Here is a 17276-nt window from a genome sequence, read left to right on the forward strand (position 1 = left end):
AACAAAGAGGAAGGCAACACTGGATCAACAGCAGAAATTAGTGAAGCCTGGGACCCCCACGGCAGACATCAATTCTTAAACCTCAAAATTGGTGGCCTGAGGAGTCCATATGTAAGGGAGGGCAGTCTGGTCCGGGATTCACAGAGACTCGGATAGCAGCAGATGACATCAGTGTCCCCAGGCTGTGGTACCACAAGAGGCTGCATCTTTTGGCCGACCAGACTGGATCCAGGGCAATCACTCTCTGGTCTTCCTTCCACACTTCCTTCCGGGCTGTGGCTGTGCAGTTGGAGATGTGGCAGGAGGAGGAGTAGGACCTGGAGGAGGAGTAGGACCTGCAGGAGGAGGAGGAGAACCATCCCAAAGCTGTGTGTGAGGTGTAATTTGGCCCCTCACACCTTTCGCCAGAGCCTCAGATATGAGGGCCTCACACATGGCTTTTTGGCCCTCCTCCATCCTCTGCATTTTATATGCTATGAATTCAGCAATGTTCTCCTGCCTGGTGTGTGGTGCTCCCAGGACCTCTGTAGCCCTACAAAAAAATCTGATAGCCGCCTCCTCTAGGGTACTCCTCCTACTGCCACTTTCTCTTTCCAGGGGGGATGGAGGGACCTGCAGATCAGCCAGCCGGCTCGGTCCGGCCACCTCCTGGCTGAGACTTCCCTGTGTATGAAAAAGGGACATGGTTTTAGTTTTTGCATCATCAATCACAATCATAAATTAGTACTCCCAACTAACATCTAGTTCACATCATTGATTGGACAAGCAGAAATATTTAGAGGAATGCTATACCTGGCTCAATCTGGGCTCCTCTACATGTGGCCTGGAAGGCCCAGGTTGGGCGTCAGAAGCCTCAGCCAGGGGGGAAGGAAGCGTGGAAGGAAGACTGGAGAGGGATGGCCTGGGTTCAGTCTGGCCTGCCAGAAAGTGCAGCCTGTCGTAGTACAACATCCTGGGGACATAGATGTCACCTGCTGCTCCGGATCTCTGCGAATCCAGCACTTTATTGCGCTCCCTCAGATATGTGCTCCTCAGGCCACCAATGAAAATCTTTAAAAAAGTGATGTCTGCCGTGGGGATCACCTGCTTCACAATTTCACACAATTGCTCCAGTGCTGCCTTCCTCTTTGTTTGGTTCTTGTAATGGGGGTGTTTAATCTCCCACAGACAGGGCAGCTCCCTTAGCATCTCTATGAAGACTGAAATGAAGTCCTGATCTTTCAGTACCATATCCATGTTCACTGCAAGACACAACACAAGACAAAGCCTAATGTCACACCAAACTCTCCTAATCTTGTTACAATATAGGCCTCAATCTATAGAAGCAGTATAGGCCCCAGTTTGTCTCTTACCTTCGTTCTTACGATCGCCGCGTTCAATGCTCCTTCCTCCGCTCACAGATCAAACGTAATACGCACGCGTGTTACGCTTTATATACACTGCGCATGCGTGTAACTCCGCCCGCCCCTGACGTTCTTTCTAGTATATTCCCCGCTCCTTTTCATTCTGCGCAGTGGGTGAAGAGCATGATGGCGGACATACAGCAGGTGCGAGCTAATTGTAGCAACGAGGAGGAGGAGGAGGAAAGGGCGGATCCAGGCACGTCCCGATCCAGAAGGAGACATTTTAAGGCCACAAATATGTCGTTTAGGGAGATGTTGGAGATGGTCGACATCTTGAGGAAGTCCGACTATGACGGAAAATATGGGCCTTACCCCAACCCGAACATCCGAAAGGCCAAGATCATGGCGAAAGTGGTCAGGAGTCTAGAGCGGAATTTCAGGGTACGAAGGTCTAAAGATCAGCTCAGGAAGCGGTGGTCGGACCTGAAGTTGAGAGAGCCAGAGCAGTACCGAAAGATCCGAAGAGTGCTGCAAAAAAGTAAGTAGTTGTGCTGTGTTCATATTCTTTCTGTCTTTATTCCGTTCGTTCTGCTCCATATGCTTTTAGTAATTGTAACGTTTAAAAAGGTCAACTTTAATGTTCATGGGCCCATTATTCGTTCGTATCAAACATTTTTCTTTCGGCCTCTAGAACACCATTGTTTAGGCCATATGCATTTTCCCACATTTTTTTTGGGCCTACTTGGATGCCAAATATTTGTTTGTGTAGATGGGTTTGTTACTAGAATGAAATGCAAACTAGATTCTGTGTAAGGAGAGGACACTGAGCAGCTGTTTTCACATCTGGACACTGGAGCACTAGTGTGGGACACAAGAACACCATTTTTATTAGGGGGTCCACACAGGTGCTCCAGTGTATACTATAGGGGGGGCTACATCTGTGAAGCTTGTACCAAACAGGTAAAGTATTGCAGATTGACAAAGGGCAATAAAAAATATACATCTTGGAACTCTGCTAAAATAGACAATTGTACCCCACTTCCAAGCAATGTTTCCTATTTCTAGTTCTGCCATCAAATATCTGTGTGCTAAGTATACCATTTTTGTTTTACATAGGGGAGAAAAGACTCGGAGGACACTCCTCATCCCAGGAGACCAGAGACCCCCCCCCCCTCTGGAAGAAGGGGAAATACCAACACAAGAAGAAGAGCAGGAGGAAGAAGAAGACGTGGTGGAGATTGGCACCACAACAGGTGAGTGTCTGCGACCACAGGCTCGGGTAAAAGAGATGGATGTTGGCAGATTTTTGAGACCTGTTTTTTTTGTTCTTTATCTCTTTTTAGGTGATCGTGATCCAGAACGCTTTACATCTGAAAGTGCCCAGATACTGATCGGGGAGATCATGGGGTGTAATCTCCAATTGCAAAACATCCAGCAACAAATCACTGATGTTATTAAAAAAAATAATAACATCATTGATGTTTTGGGGCGAATTTAAACCCCACAAAATCACCTGTTTTATCTTACAAAATTTTTACAATGTTTAGAAAAGCCAAATTTGGAGGATGCACACAGTGTGCCAACATGTGCTATCTGCCATCACGGGAGATCAATGGACGCGTTTTGGGGGTACAACCCCTTCCTCAATTATAAAGTCGCATTGAGGAAGGGCTTGCTCCCCCAAAACACGTCCCTTGATCCCCCCTGATGGCAGATAGCACATGTTGACATTCGTAAATTGGTGTGCATCTTCCAAATTTGGCTTTTCCAGGGGTGATTTCCCCCCATCTGAACGCTATATCAAACCCAGTTCCTAAATACTGATGTCTGATATAGCCTTCAGGTTTTACCTAATGTGAACTTTGTAAGTTCAAGTTTTTTGGCTTTCTTGTTGGTTTTACACAGGCCTGTTTTATCTGAAATGGATATTTCGATTTTTGACAATGCCCCCCCAAAAATTGTTATACAGCAAACATGTTGTTTTGTTTTAAAAACCTTTGGTAAATGCACATGTGATTGTGCAGGTATAAAAAAGTGCCTTACTCAAGAATGTGTGGATTATTGTCTCAACACTACAACACTTTTGGGGTGATGTAATTGCTGTTTTATGCAAAAATGGGGGTTATTTCCTAAGGGCAAATACACTTTGCACTACAAGTGCAAGTTCAGTGCAGTTGCAAGTGCACTTGTAGTGAAATGTGTTTTTGCATTTAGGAAGTACCAGCCAACACTATTCTTTATAAGGTTACCCAATCACGACATTCTCTGCACTCAACACATTTCTGTCAGGGTCAGCTCAAACAAACACAAGCAGTAAATGTCCACCAAGAATTGCTTTTGGTTGTTTTTTATTTGAAAAAGGTGTCACAGATTGTCTGGCATATTGATAGCCCCCCTACCCGCAAAGAACTCCAGGTATCGTAACCGGACATCACGGGCACTCAGGGAGGGCAAGCCAGGACGGCCGCTTTCAAGCGCCGTCATTGTTGATGTATTTGGTATTCCGGCCTCAGGCCCAACTGAGCCAGCATAGTTGGCTGAATGTTTTCTTAAAAAATTATGGAGAACACAGCACACCAGTATAATATGGTTCAGTTTATACTCCGCCATATGGATGGGTGTCAGAAATAGTCGGAACCGGCTGGCCAGGATTCCAAATGTGTTCTCCACCACTCTTCGGGCTCTGGCCAGCCGGTAATTAAAAACCCTCTGTTCCGGGGTGAGGGTCCTCATCGGGAATGGCCGCATCAGGTGGTCCCCCAGCGCAAAAGCTTCATCAGCAACGAACACAAATGGGAGACCTTCAACATTGTCCTCTGGAGGTGGCAAGTCCAAGTTGCCATTCTGGAGACGCCTGTAGAACTCCGTCTGGCCGATCACTCCACCATCGGACATCCGGCCATTCTTCCCCACGTCCACATACAAGAAGTCGTAATTAGCCGACACCACCGCCAACATCACTATACTATTAAACCCCTTGTAATTATAATAGTACGACCCCGAGTTGGGTGGTGGGACGATGTGGACGTGTTTCCCATCAATTGCCCCTCCGCAGTTAGGAAAGTCCCACCGCTGGGCAAAGTGGGAGGCCACAGTCTGCCATTCCTGTGGCGTGGAAGGAAACTGTTGAGGAAAAAACAATAAACATTACTATTTTTTCACAGAAACATGGCAAGCAGATTAGACACAAACATTATGGGTCAACCTCCAGATAGCATTTACTAAGGGGAATTTTACAACAACAAAGTATAAGGTACACCTATCATATTCCCCCTCCCCCCCTCTCATGGTCCATTTCTAACATTATAGGGGGGGGGGGGACTCTTGGACAGGTAACCCTCTTCACTTCATTGAGAGATGAATGCCTAAATACAGGGTATTACTTGGAACAGCCCCTCCATAGTTACACTATTGGCAGACCACTGGACAGGTAAGAAGTGTCATAATACAAAGATATAAATACACACTGTACACATTTGAGGACATTTGGACATTCTGCTATTACCTATCAAGATAATAATAGGATACAAGAACTTTAAACAGTACCATTGGAAAGTAGACAGGCAGGCCCTTGCACTACATGCTTTGGGGAATTCATCCATAAATCTGACCAGTAAAGAGATGGGTATAGTGTGTATGGGTTTGGCAAAGTCAGCAGATAGATGATTGAGGATAATGAATTGGGATCAGCTGACTTAGCAGTTGGGGGGGGGGGGTTACAAAAAATTTGGGGACACCACAAAAAAAAGCCTCTGGCCCTCTGAATTTAAATCAAAAATAACATTTCCAAACATTTTAGGGGGTGTTTGGGGTAAAGCACTACTATGGAGCTGATAAAATACATTGTTAAGTGACTACATGAGGTGAATATAGGGCAGGAGACACCATGCTGGGGAGGTTATTGAAGGGCAAATATGTATGAAGGACCTAAAATAATAATGACATAAAAATCCAGCATGCATGAGGACAAAGGGGACATTCACAGCATATTACAATCATGGTAATTAGGGAATGAGGAAAGAAATACAATATATTAGCAAACATTCAATACAATAAAATGTGATATAAAAGGATAAAAATCTTACCTTCATATACTCCTTCTGCAGGACCTGGATGATGGCAGAACAGGTCTCTGGGATAATGATCCCCAGAGCCTGGGGGGAGATGCCTGTCGAGAACTTGAGGTCCTGCAGGCTTCTCCCTGTGGCCAAATACCCCAAGGTAGCGACCAACCTCTGCTCTGGAGTGATGGCTTGCCTCATGCAGGTATCCTGCCTGCTGATATAGGAGGTCAGCGAAGCCAACAAACGGTGAAACACGGGGTCCGTCATCCTGAGAAAGTTCCTGAAATCATCAGGATTATTCTCACGGATCTCACGGAGCAAAGGCATATGACAGAACTGGTCACGCTGAAGCAACCAATTCTTGGTCCATGAACTCCTCCCCACCCTGTTCATGGACTGGACTTGTGTCAAGGTCAGGACCCCAACACCAAGCCCCCGCACAGCACGAACTCTACGAGGAGTACGCATACGAAACATGGCTAGAAAACGGTCGGCTGCTCAGAACGAAGTAACAGAACGCACTGAAGAACAGCAAGGCCTGTGAAGAGCGACCTGAAAAACAGCAACGAGCAGGCAAGATCACACAGGAAACTCCGATACGAACTGACTGCACGCACTGAAGAGCAGATACAAACCCACAAGCACAAACTGAACGTCAGAAAACGATCTGAAAGCCACGAGTCTGAAAAAGCGCGAATCGTCTCTCACCAAACTTTTACTAACACGAGATTAGCAAAAGGAGCCCAAAGGGTGCCGCGCTTGGTTCTGAACCGGCCTTTTCTAGTCTCGTCGTACGTGGTGTACGTCACCGCGTTGTTGGCGATTGGAAATTCCGACAACTTTGTGCGACCGTGTGTAGGCAAAACAAGTTTGAGCCAACATCCGTCTGAAAAAATCCTAGGATTTTGTTGTCGGAATGTCCGAACAAAGTCCGACCGTGTGTACGCCCTATAACTGTGTAAATTTGCTGTCCCCTCAAAATAACTCAACACACAGCCATTAATGTCTAAACCGCTGGCAACAAAAGTGAGTACACCCCTAAGTGAAAATGTCCAAATTGGGCCCAACGTGTCAATATTTAGTGTGACCACCATTATTTTCCAGCACTGCCTTAACTCTCTTAGGCATGGAGTTCACCAGAGCTTCACAGGTTGCCACTGGAGTCCTCTTCCACTCCTAAATGACGACATCATGGAGCTGGTGGATGTTGGAGACCTTGTGCTCCTCCACCTTCCAATTGAGGATTCCGTACAAATGCTCAATAGGGTTTAGGTCTGGAGACATGCTTGGTCAGTCCATCACCTTTACCCTCAGCTTCTTTAGCAAGGCAATGGTCGTCTTGGAGGTGTGTTATCATGTTGGAAAACTGCCCTGCGGCCCAGTCTCCGAAGGGAGGGGATCATGCTCTGCTTCAGTATGTCACAGTACATGTTGGCATTCATGGCTCCCTCAATGAACTTAAGCTCCCCAGTGCCGACAGCACTCCTGCAGCCCCAGACCATGACACTCGCACCACCATGCTTGACTGTAGGCAAGACACAGTTGTCTTTGTACTCCTCACCTGGTTGCAGCCACACACGTTTGACACCTTCTGAACCAAATAGGGGGCATATGGTCTGAGCACTGACAGGCTGACACCCCCACCCCTTCAACTTCTGCAGCAATGCTGGCAGCACTCATACGTCTATTTCCCAAAGACAACATCTGGATATGACGCTGAGTAGGTGCACTCAACTTCTTTGGTCGACCATGGCAGGGCCTGTCCTGAGTGGAACCTGTCCTGTTAAACCACTGTATGGTCTTGGCCACCGTGCTGCAGCTCAGTTTCAGGGTCTTGGCAATCTTCTTATAGCCTAGGACATCTTTATGTAGAGCAACAATTTTTTTTTTCAGATCCTCAGAGAGTTCTTTGTCATGAGGTGCCATATTGAACTTCCAGTGACCAGTATAAGAGAGTGAGAGCAATAACACCAAATTTAACACACCTGCTCCCCATTCACACCTGAGACCTTGTAATACTAACAAGTCACATGACATCAGAGAGGGAAAATGGCTAATTGGGCCACATTTGGACATTTTCACTTAGGGGTGTACTCACTTTTGTTGCCAGCGGTTTAGACTTTATTGCCTATATGTTGAGTTATTTTGAGGGGACAGCAAATTTACACTGTTATACAAGCTGTACACTCACTACTTTACATTGTAGCCAAGTGTCATTTCTTCAGTGTTGTCACATGAAAAGATATAATAAAATATTTACAAAAATGTGAGGGGTGTGAGGTGAGATACTGTATGTCAAGGGTCTCAAACTGGCAGCCCTCCAGCTGTTGCAAAACTACAAGTCCCATGAGGCATGGCAATGCTGACAGTTACAAGCATGACTCTCACAGGCAGAGGCATGATGGGACTTGTAGCTTTGCCACAGCTAGAGGGCTGCCAGTTTGAGACCCCTGCGTATGTCCACTGGGGGCTCAGCGGTGCATTGACACAGCCACTGGCCCCAATTTAATAGTAGTGCAGATGCAGGTACATGTTTCCGGATGCACACTGTCTGCATGGCTGTCAGATTGATACCAGTGGCTGTGTCCATGCAGCCGCTGCATCCCAATAGACATGAATGGGACTGCCTGCATGCGGATGCAGCGAACACCTGTTCATCCTGTGCAGGCAAAGGCGACCCTTCGCACAGTGTACACAGAGGACCGACCAGCTGCAGATGGAAAATAAGTTGATTTTACCTCTGTATTGGTCCTAGCAAGAGTCATGCATTTAGAGAAGTAGTCTTCAAACTGCAGCCTGGGGGCCGGATGTGGCCCTTTGCTTGCCTGTATCTGGCCCTTGGGGCACTATTCCACCAACCGACACCAATGATAGGGCACCATTCCCTCTACTGACACCATCAATGGGGCACTATTCCTCCTATTAAAACCAGTGATGGGACATTTTCTACTCCCCTGGCCACAGTCCAGAAACCCCAAAGCCTGAAGGACAATAAACCGGCGGCTTGCTTAGAAAGTTTGGAGACCCCTGATTTAGAGCATTAAACCAGTTGTCATGTTCAAAAACTGGGATTTTGCTTTTTTCGGCGTAAGGGCTCATTCACAAAGGGCAGAGCCCTGTAAAATGTGAACCCTTGTTTGTTTATCTTTTTGTACTACATAGTTAGATAGCTAGTAAGGTTGAAAAAAAGACACCAGTCCATCTAGTTCAACCTGTGGAGTGTGAGTCTTCTTGTGTTTATCAAGAGTACATTGTATATCCCTGTATGTTGTGATCGTTAAAGTGCCCATCTAATAGTTTTTTGAAACTATTGACACTCCCTGCTGATACCACTGCTTGTGTAAGAAAATTCCCCATCCTTACTGCTCTGACAGTAAAGAACCCTCTACGCAGTTTAAGGTTAAACCGCTTCTCTTCCAATTTCAGTGAATAGCCGCGTGTCTTTTTAAATTGCCTATCCCTGAAAAGTTTTTTCCTTATGCTAGGGTCACCAGTAAGATATTTGTACATTGCTATCATATCCCCACTTAAGCATCTCCTCTCCAAAGAGAATAAGTTCAATGTTTGTAGTCCTTACCCATAACTGAGATCCTCCAGTCCTCTTATTAGCTTTGTTGCCCTTCTCTGGACTCTCTCCAGTTCCAGCACATCCTTCTTGAGGACTGGTGCCTAGAACTGGACAGCATACTCTCCAGGTGCGGCTGGACCAGAGTCTTGTAGAGTGGGAGAATTATCGTTTTATCTCTGGAGTTGATCTCCTTTTTAATGCCAATATTCTGTTTGCTATGTTGGCAGCAGCTTGACATTGCATGCCATTGCTGAGCCTGTCATCTACTAGGACCCCCAGGTCCTTTTGCATCCTAGATTCCCCCCAGAGGTTCTCCCTAGACATTTTTGCAATTCCTTTAGTTCCAAATTAGTTTTTTAACCACTTTAAGACCGGGCCTCTTTTTTAGATGTGGTGTTTACAAGTTAAAAACAGTTTTGTTTGCTAGAAAATTACTTAGAACCCCCAAACATTATAAATTTTTTTCCCTAACATCCTAGAGAATAAAATGGTGGTCGTTGCAATACTTTCTGTCACACCGTATTTGCGCAGCAGTCTTACAAGCGCACTTTTTTTAAAAAAAATACACTTTTTTGAATTAAAAAATAAGACAACAGTAAAGTTAGCCCAATTTTTTTTTATATTGTGAAAGATAAAATGAAAGAATGTTACGCCAAGTAAATTGATACCCAACATGTCACGCCTCAAAATTGCGCCCACTCGTGGAATCGCGACAAACTTTTACCCTTAAAAATCTCCATAGGTGACATTTAAAAAATTCTACCAGTTGCATGTTTTGCGTTACAGAGGAGGTCTAGGCCTAGAATTATTGCTCTCACTCTACCGATCGCTGCGATACCTCACATGTGTGGTTTGAACATTGTTTTCATATGCGGGCGCTACTAACATATGCATTCGCTTCTGCACGCGAGCTCGGCAGGACGGGGCGCGTTTTAAATTTTTCTTATTTGTTTTACCTTTTACTTTTTATTTTTACACTGTTAAAAAAAAAAAAAAAAAGTGTCACTTTTATTCCTATTACAAGGAATGTAAACATCCCTTGTAATAGAAAAAAGCATGACAGGACCTCTTAAATATGAAATCTGGGGTCAAAAAGACCTCATATCTCATATTTACACTAAAATGCAATAAAAAAAAAAAAAAAATTGTTATTTAAAAAAATTAAAAAAATAAATTGGCCCTTTAAGAGCACGGAAGTGACGTTTTGACGTGTCATGGAGACGGGTGGGGGCCATCTTCCCCTCACTCGTCTCCATGTCAGCCCAGGGGACAGAGGTGATCGCCCCCCGCTGCTGCCGATGGTTCCAGTAGGCGGTGGAGGGCACGGATCGCGGCGAGAGGGGGGGCCTCTCCCGCCACCGATAAAAGTGATCTCGCGGCCAATCCGCCGCAGAGACCACTTTTATCTTGTACCGGACCGCCGGCCAAACACAGGGATACCGGGGTTATGGCAGCTAGCTGCTGCCATAACTACGATATCCTTCCCCAAAGTAGGGATGTACATTGGCGTGCGGTGGGTCTGAAAGTGGTTAACGAATTTTGACAAATTCATTAATTCCGATGTGTCCAAATTTCCGAAAATTCAACATTTCGGAGTTTTGGAAATTCAATATTTCGGAAATTGGACATTTCGGAAATTGGAAATTTTGAAAATTTGAATTTGGAAATTCTAAATTTCGTAAATTCGAAATTCGAAAATTCAAAAGAATGAAAATCTGAAAATTCGAAAACATGAAAATCTGAAATAATGACTAACTGATAAAAACTATTAAATTATAGGTATTGGAATTTCCTTTAAAATTTGGCTGTTAGTGAACGTAACGAGTATGAATGTATCCGAATTTACGAATTATCTGAAATAACTAATGCCGTATCGAAACGAATGGAACGCAATGATCTAATAATAATAAATAAAAATAATAATAATAAAACCTTTTTTATTATTATTATTTATTAATTTGTTCCATTTTGTTTGTTTAGATGCGGCATTCGTTATTTCGGAATAATTTGTTACGTTCACAAACAGCCAAATTTGAAAGGAAATTCAAGTACCTATAATTTAATAGTTTGTTATTATTAGTTAGTTATTATTTGAATTTTACTGATTTTCTTTCTTTTTTTCAGATTTTCGAATTTTCGGATGTTTGATTTTTTTCATTTCTGAATTTTCGAATTCGGAAAATTCGAATTCCGAAAATTCTAAATTTGAAAATTCGGAAATCCGAAATTCGGAAACTCGAAAATTTGGAATTCGGAAATCTGAAAATTTAGAAAATCTGAAAATTCAGAATTCGGAAATTCGAATTTCCGAATTTCCCAAAAAAGCAAAAAAAGACGAATGAATCGAAAACAAACACATTTTTTGTCAGTGCACATGTCTAGTTCTCCCCCTAGCGAATAACTTGCACTCTGATTTTTAGCACCAAATGTAGTACTTTACATTTTTCAACATTAAACCTTATTTGCCATGTAGTTGCCCACCCTATTCATTTGTTTAGGTCTTCTTGTAAGGCCGAAGTTATTGCCCTGCTTAGTATCATCCACAAATACTGAGATTGAGCCATTTATCCCATCCTCTATATTGTTTATGAACAGATTTAACAGAATTGTTCCCAGGAGAGATCCTCGGGGTCCGAGTACTCGCTATTTATCACCATCCTTTGAACCCATCCCTGTAGCCAGTTTTTAATCCAGGTACTCACCTTAGGGTTCTTGCCGACAGACCACAGTTTGTAAAGTATAAATGTTTGTAGGAAACTGTATCAAATGCCTTTGCAAAATCCAGATACACCACGTCTACGGTCCTTCCTTTATCTAGATGGCAGCTCACCTCCTCATAGAAGGTTAATAGATTGGTCTGGCAAGAAAGATTCTTCATGAATCCATGCTGATTACTGCTAATGATATAATTTTCATTACTAAAATCTTGTATATAGTCCCTTATCATCCCCTCCAATAGCCTGCAGACTATTGATGTTAGGCTGACTGGCCTGTAGTTTCCAGGGATATATCTTGGCCCTTTTTAATGAGTGTGGAGCTAGTGTGTTTTTACTAGTGTGTAGCTGCATGCAGTATTATTTGTGTTCTGGGTATTCGACCCGGGCGCATATTGTCCTAAATGCTAGTACCTCATGGTGCACCGCCCAGCCCCTTCCAGCTGCAGCAGCTTTAAGCCTCTCATAGTGTTTTACAGGCTGCTGACAGCGGGAGTGGGCAGTGCGTCTGCGCCTTCTACCCACACCAAAAAGCCTGAGGCACGAGGCTGCAGAGAACACTTGCTCTCTGCGTAGAAGCACTGGTCTCTCTGCAGAGGTCAGACACACCTTCTGCTGATGTGTGCTGGTCCTCTGCAGAGAGACGTCTTCTTCCACACAGAGTGTAAGAGTCCTTACCTACAGCATGCTGGCAGGGGACAGGACTCTCTACACAGGATGTGGCTGCTTTCCATAAGACTTTGCACACCCTTTGTTTTGAAGCTGAAAGTCCAGTTGGACTTTAAAGTTGAACCTCATTTTTTTGGTTTGTGGTGGTCAGATGCAGCATAGTTCCGCTTTAAGTACTAGTACGATTTTCAGTGTGTATAGAGATTGTGGGGTAATGGAAAGCTCCACGAGTCTACCCTCTCTTGCTGATTGACATGGAAGATATTGTGGAACCAAAATGAAGTTTAATTATCCGTTCTTTTCTGCTGTTTAAGGCATGGCCTTCCCTGTTGATATCTTGGATAACTACAACCATGATGAACTGGAGAATTTGTCCGAAGATTATTTGTCATACCTAAGGTGTGCTGATCCTGATATCCCGGAGTACTTCAGCCTGCGAGATGGACGTGAGGTAAAATTTCTTTGGATAGCACATTTTATTGTCCTCAATGCCTTATTCACATAACCACTTCAGCCCCTGAAGATTTTACACCCTTAATGACCACAGCATTTTTTACGATTCGGCACTGCATTGCTTTAACTGACAATTGCACGGTCGTGCGACAGTGTACCCAAACAAAATTGTCGTCCTTTTTTTTCCCACAAATAGAGCTTTCTTTTGGTGGTATTTGATCATCTCTGTGGTTTTTATTTTTTGCGCTATAAACAAAAAAAGACCGACAATTTTGGAAAAAAAGCTATATTTTTCACTTTTTGCTATAATAAATATCCCCCAAAAATATATAAAAAAACAAATTTCTTCCTCACTTTAGGCCGATATGTATTCTACTGCATATCTTTGGTAAAAAAATAGCAATAATCGTATATTGATTGGTTTGCGCAAAAGTTATAGCGTCTACAAAATAGGGGATAGATTTATGGCATTTTTATTATTATTATTTTTTTTACTACTAATGGCGGTGATCTGAGCGATGAGCTGCGATTTTTATCAGAACTGCGACATTGCGGGTTGACAGATCAGACACTTTTGACACTTGTATAAATGTCACTGGCAGGGAAGCGGTTAAACACTTGGGGACGATCAAGGGGTTAACTGTGTTTCCTCAGTGTGTTCTAACTGTAGGGGGGATGGGCTACCTAGGACATGACAAAGATCACTGCTCCCGATGACAGGGAGCAGTGGATCCCTGTCATGTCACTAGGCTGAACAGGGAAATGCCTTGTTTACCTAGGCAGTTCTCTGTTCTGCCTTTCCTCGCCGCGATCGTGGGCCACCGGCGGACATCGAGTCCAAGGGCACGCTCCCACGGCACCCGCACCCTGCGGCTATGACGGAGGGATGTACAGGTACATTTTGCCCACCCATGCCATTGTGCCGACATACATCGCCGTGCACTGGTCAGGAAGTGGTTAAGCTTATACCCATGTGTGCAGGCAATCCCATTCATGTCAATTAGGATGCAGTGGCTGCACAGACACATTTGACAATCTATGTGGGTGTACAGAAAAGGGGAAGGAGGGGAGGCGTCACCTGAATGTAGTGTTAAAGTTACATCATTTATCGCACAAGGTTAAATACACTTATAGCGTGGACCACACGGGCGGAAGTGACGTCCCCGGAAGAGACGGGGCTCAGGATCGCAATGGCAGAGATACAGGCTACGCGCACGGAGTTTACAGCTCCTTCTGCTGGCAAACTGTCATTGCGATCCCGATCCCCGCCTGTTCCGGTGACGTCACTTCTTCCCGTGCGGTCCACGCTGGTTACATTGACTTCATGGAACTGCTAGGCATCCTAGCCTCTTCACAGCTTCTACCCAGTCACCCAGACCGCCGTACAAACCTGCAGAATGGCAAAAACCACGGGATTGATGATACTTTGATGAGCATTACTATCTTTGTTTTCTGGAAAATTCTTTTTGTTCAAATTTTTCATGGTATACATAAATAATAACAAAACACTAGGAACAGAGAATGTAACATACTCACTCTGTCCCAAAGGGTTCACAGGGCCAAAAACATAGAACTAACATAGTTCAAACTAGCCCAAGGAGCAACAACATCCCCCTCCCCCCCCAACTCTAACCATAAGAGTCCAGGAGATATAGAACACCAATCAACCGCAACAACGTTCTATAATGTCACTTGTTTGTTTGGATTTGGGATATATTGGGTATATATAGATCTCAGAACATTCATACCATTAATAATAATTACCACCGCCTATCTCCTATCCTACAGGACTGTGTAATCCTATAGTTGAAAAAGGCAAGTCATCCCACAGTAGTAGGGGAGTCCAGCCATACTTTGTAAAACAAATTCCTACAGCCCCTGGAGGCATATGTAGCTTTATATAGGTATTATATAGACCCTTCCAGTATGACACAGTAGGAGCACTTGGTTTCTTCCAGTGCAATAAGATGGCTTTCCTACCATAGAACAACCCTATATTGAGTAAGGTGCGATGGGCTAGAGCGGGAACAAATTCTTCCACCAAACCTAGGAGACAGACTTTTTTAGCGCGTACACATGATCGCACATTCCGACAACAAAATCCATGGTTTTTTTCCGACGAATGTTGGCTCAAACTTGTCTTGCACACACGGACACACAAAGTTGGTCGGAAATTCCGGACGTCAAGAAAGCGGTGACGTACAACATGTACGACGAGCCGAGAAAAATGAAGTTCAATAGCCCTTGCTGCTCTTCTGCTTCATTCCCAGTATGCATGGAACTTTGTGAGTCGGAATTGTGTACACATGATTGGAATTTCCGACAACGGATTTTGTTGTCAGAAAATTTGAGAACCAGCTCTCAAATTTTGTGTGACGGAATATCCGATGGAAAATGTCCCATGGAGCCTACACGCGGTTGAAATTTCCGAAACAAGCTCCTATCAAACATTTTCCGTCGTAAAAACCTATTGTGTGTACGGGGCATTTGAGTCATAGGGATTTGAACACTGAGAACCTCAGATAAGCAGGAAGTGATCGCAGACCAGAAACTCCAGACCTGCGAGCAGCTCCAGAAAACATGCTCCGCATTCGCTAGTGAGGAGGAACACTGCCATCATTCATCCGTGGCAGAAGGATAAATGCGAGTCAGCCTGGTCGGCGTGTAGTAAATCCTATGTAGAAACTTAAACTGTATCAGACGGTCTCTAGCGGACACTAAATGTTTGAAAGGGTGGTCCCACATATCTTCCCAGTCCTCTCCTTGAATTTCAGGAATTTTCGCCACCCACCATTCCCAACATCTAGTTACCGCTGGTTGCGTTTTTTTGAAAAATTATTTGTATCGAACTGATAAAGGTTTAGCTAATTCTTCATCCGTTAAAAGATCTTCGAGGGCAGATTGTAACACCTCTACCCTCCGGGTGGAGAATTGTGTCTGAAATGCATGACACAATTGTATATATTGAAAAAAATATGAGTTAGGGAGGTCATGCCTTTAATTGATCAAACGTTATGAGTTCCCCCAACCTTGTAATGTCCCCTAGCACCTTAACACCCCTACTAGCCCAAATTATGGGATCAGGCAGGAAGTAGATATGGGGTAGGTTAGGATTCATCCATAATGGAGCAGAGGGCGTAACTCCGATATAGCTGGGGGAGGACAAGTTTGTAGCTACTTCCCAAGATTTTATGGTCGCTTTCATTGACACAGTTAATGGTAGATTCGTTTTTGGACCTCTGTACAAAGCTAAGCGCAAAATCTAATAGTATCCTAACTGCGCTGCTTATCTGTGGACTTCCCGGCATAAATCCCGTCTGGTCAATATCCACCAATGAAGGAATGACCTTGGCCAGGCGTGATGCACCACCTTAGTTAGGATCTTCAGATCCATATTCAGTAACGCTATGGGGTGATAGGAGGAACATGCTTGTGGGTCCTTACCCGGTTTCACTCGGAGCACCATATATGCCTCCAGCATTGATGATGGGAGGACCCCCTTTTCTAGGCAATGACCAAAAAGCATACTGAGTCTTGGGGCAAGTTGTTCCATATATTGTTTATAGAAGTCTGCATCTGGGCCCGGGGATTTATTGTGAGGAAAAGTTAATATCGATGCTTCTATTTCTAGAGCTGAAATATCAGCATCTAGATGGGTAACATCCGAATCTGATAATTTAGGGACGAAAAGCTCATTCAACAACCCATTTAGCTCATTGATGTCATATGATGGTATAGGGGAATAGGGAGCAGTGTAGTAAAGCACAAATTCCTCCAAAATACCAGCAGGGTCTGTGACCAGAGTCCCCCCATTGTTTTTAATAACAGGGATACTGACAGGCATTGTTTGATCTGCTGCCAAGAGGGCCAACAGTTTGCCGTTTTTGTCCCCTTGAGCAAATAGGGACTCAGTCCTCTTCCCAGTTTCAGTGCGGGCCAGATCAGAGAAGTGCACTGACAAAAGTCGGCGTGTTTCCAGTAGAAATGCGTAGGTGGTCTCTGATTGAGAATCGGCGTGCACACTGGCACACTCCCTTTCTTTGGCTAGAAGAATCTCGCACTCTGCATCATGATCTTTCCTAGCCGCTTTATTTGCAGAAATACATTCTCCCCTCGCCACAGCCTTAAATGCATCCCACACCAATGCTGGCACAGCCGTGCCAACATTGGTAGACCAGTAAGTCATAATAGAGCGCTGTACCTGGAAGGTCACCTGGTCATCCTGCAACCAGTCTGGCGACAACCTCCAGCCACCCCTCCTTCCCCCAGACGGGAGAGTCAGGATGACCGATAGCGGGCAGTGATCAGGCATTGCCCCAGCCAAATATTCAGAGTCATGAACATACTTTAACAGAGGAGGGTTACCAAATGCTAAATCAATTCTAGCATAGGATCTGTGGGTGGCAGATAAATGAGAATAAGACTTAACATTAGGGTGCTTCCATCGCCATAGCTCAGAGAGAAC

The 17276-nt window shown here is 44.4% G+C and overlaps 1 protein-coding gene across 3 annotated transcripts in view; it reads left to right on the forward strand.

Annotated features, from left to right (window-relative positions):
• FAM169A (family with sequence similarity 169 member A) overlaps positions 1-17276 on the forward strand; it is a 148495-nt gene that overhangs the window by 40575 nt on the left and 90644 nt on the right. For all 3 annotated transcript variants that reach the window (XM_073624132.1, XM_073624118.1, XM_073624125.1), the window contains exon 2: positions 12673-12809. In XM_073624132.1, coding sequence (XP_073480233.1) covers positions 12675-12809 — 135 coding nt within the window. In that variant the 5' untranslated portion in view covers positions 12673-12674. The remainder of the gene's footprint in view (positions 1-12672; positions 12810-17276) is intronic.

This window comes from Aquarana catesbeiana, linkage group LG01 (assembly GCF_042186555.1).
Source record: "Aquarana catesbeiana isolate 2022-GZ linkage group LG01, ASM4218655v1, whole genome shotgun sequence".
Lineage (NCBI taxonomy): Eukaryota > Metazoa > Chordata > Amphibia > Anura > Ranidae > Aquarana > Aquarana catesbeiana.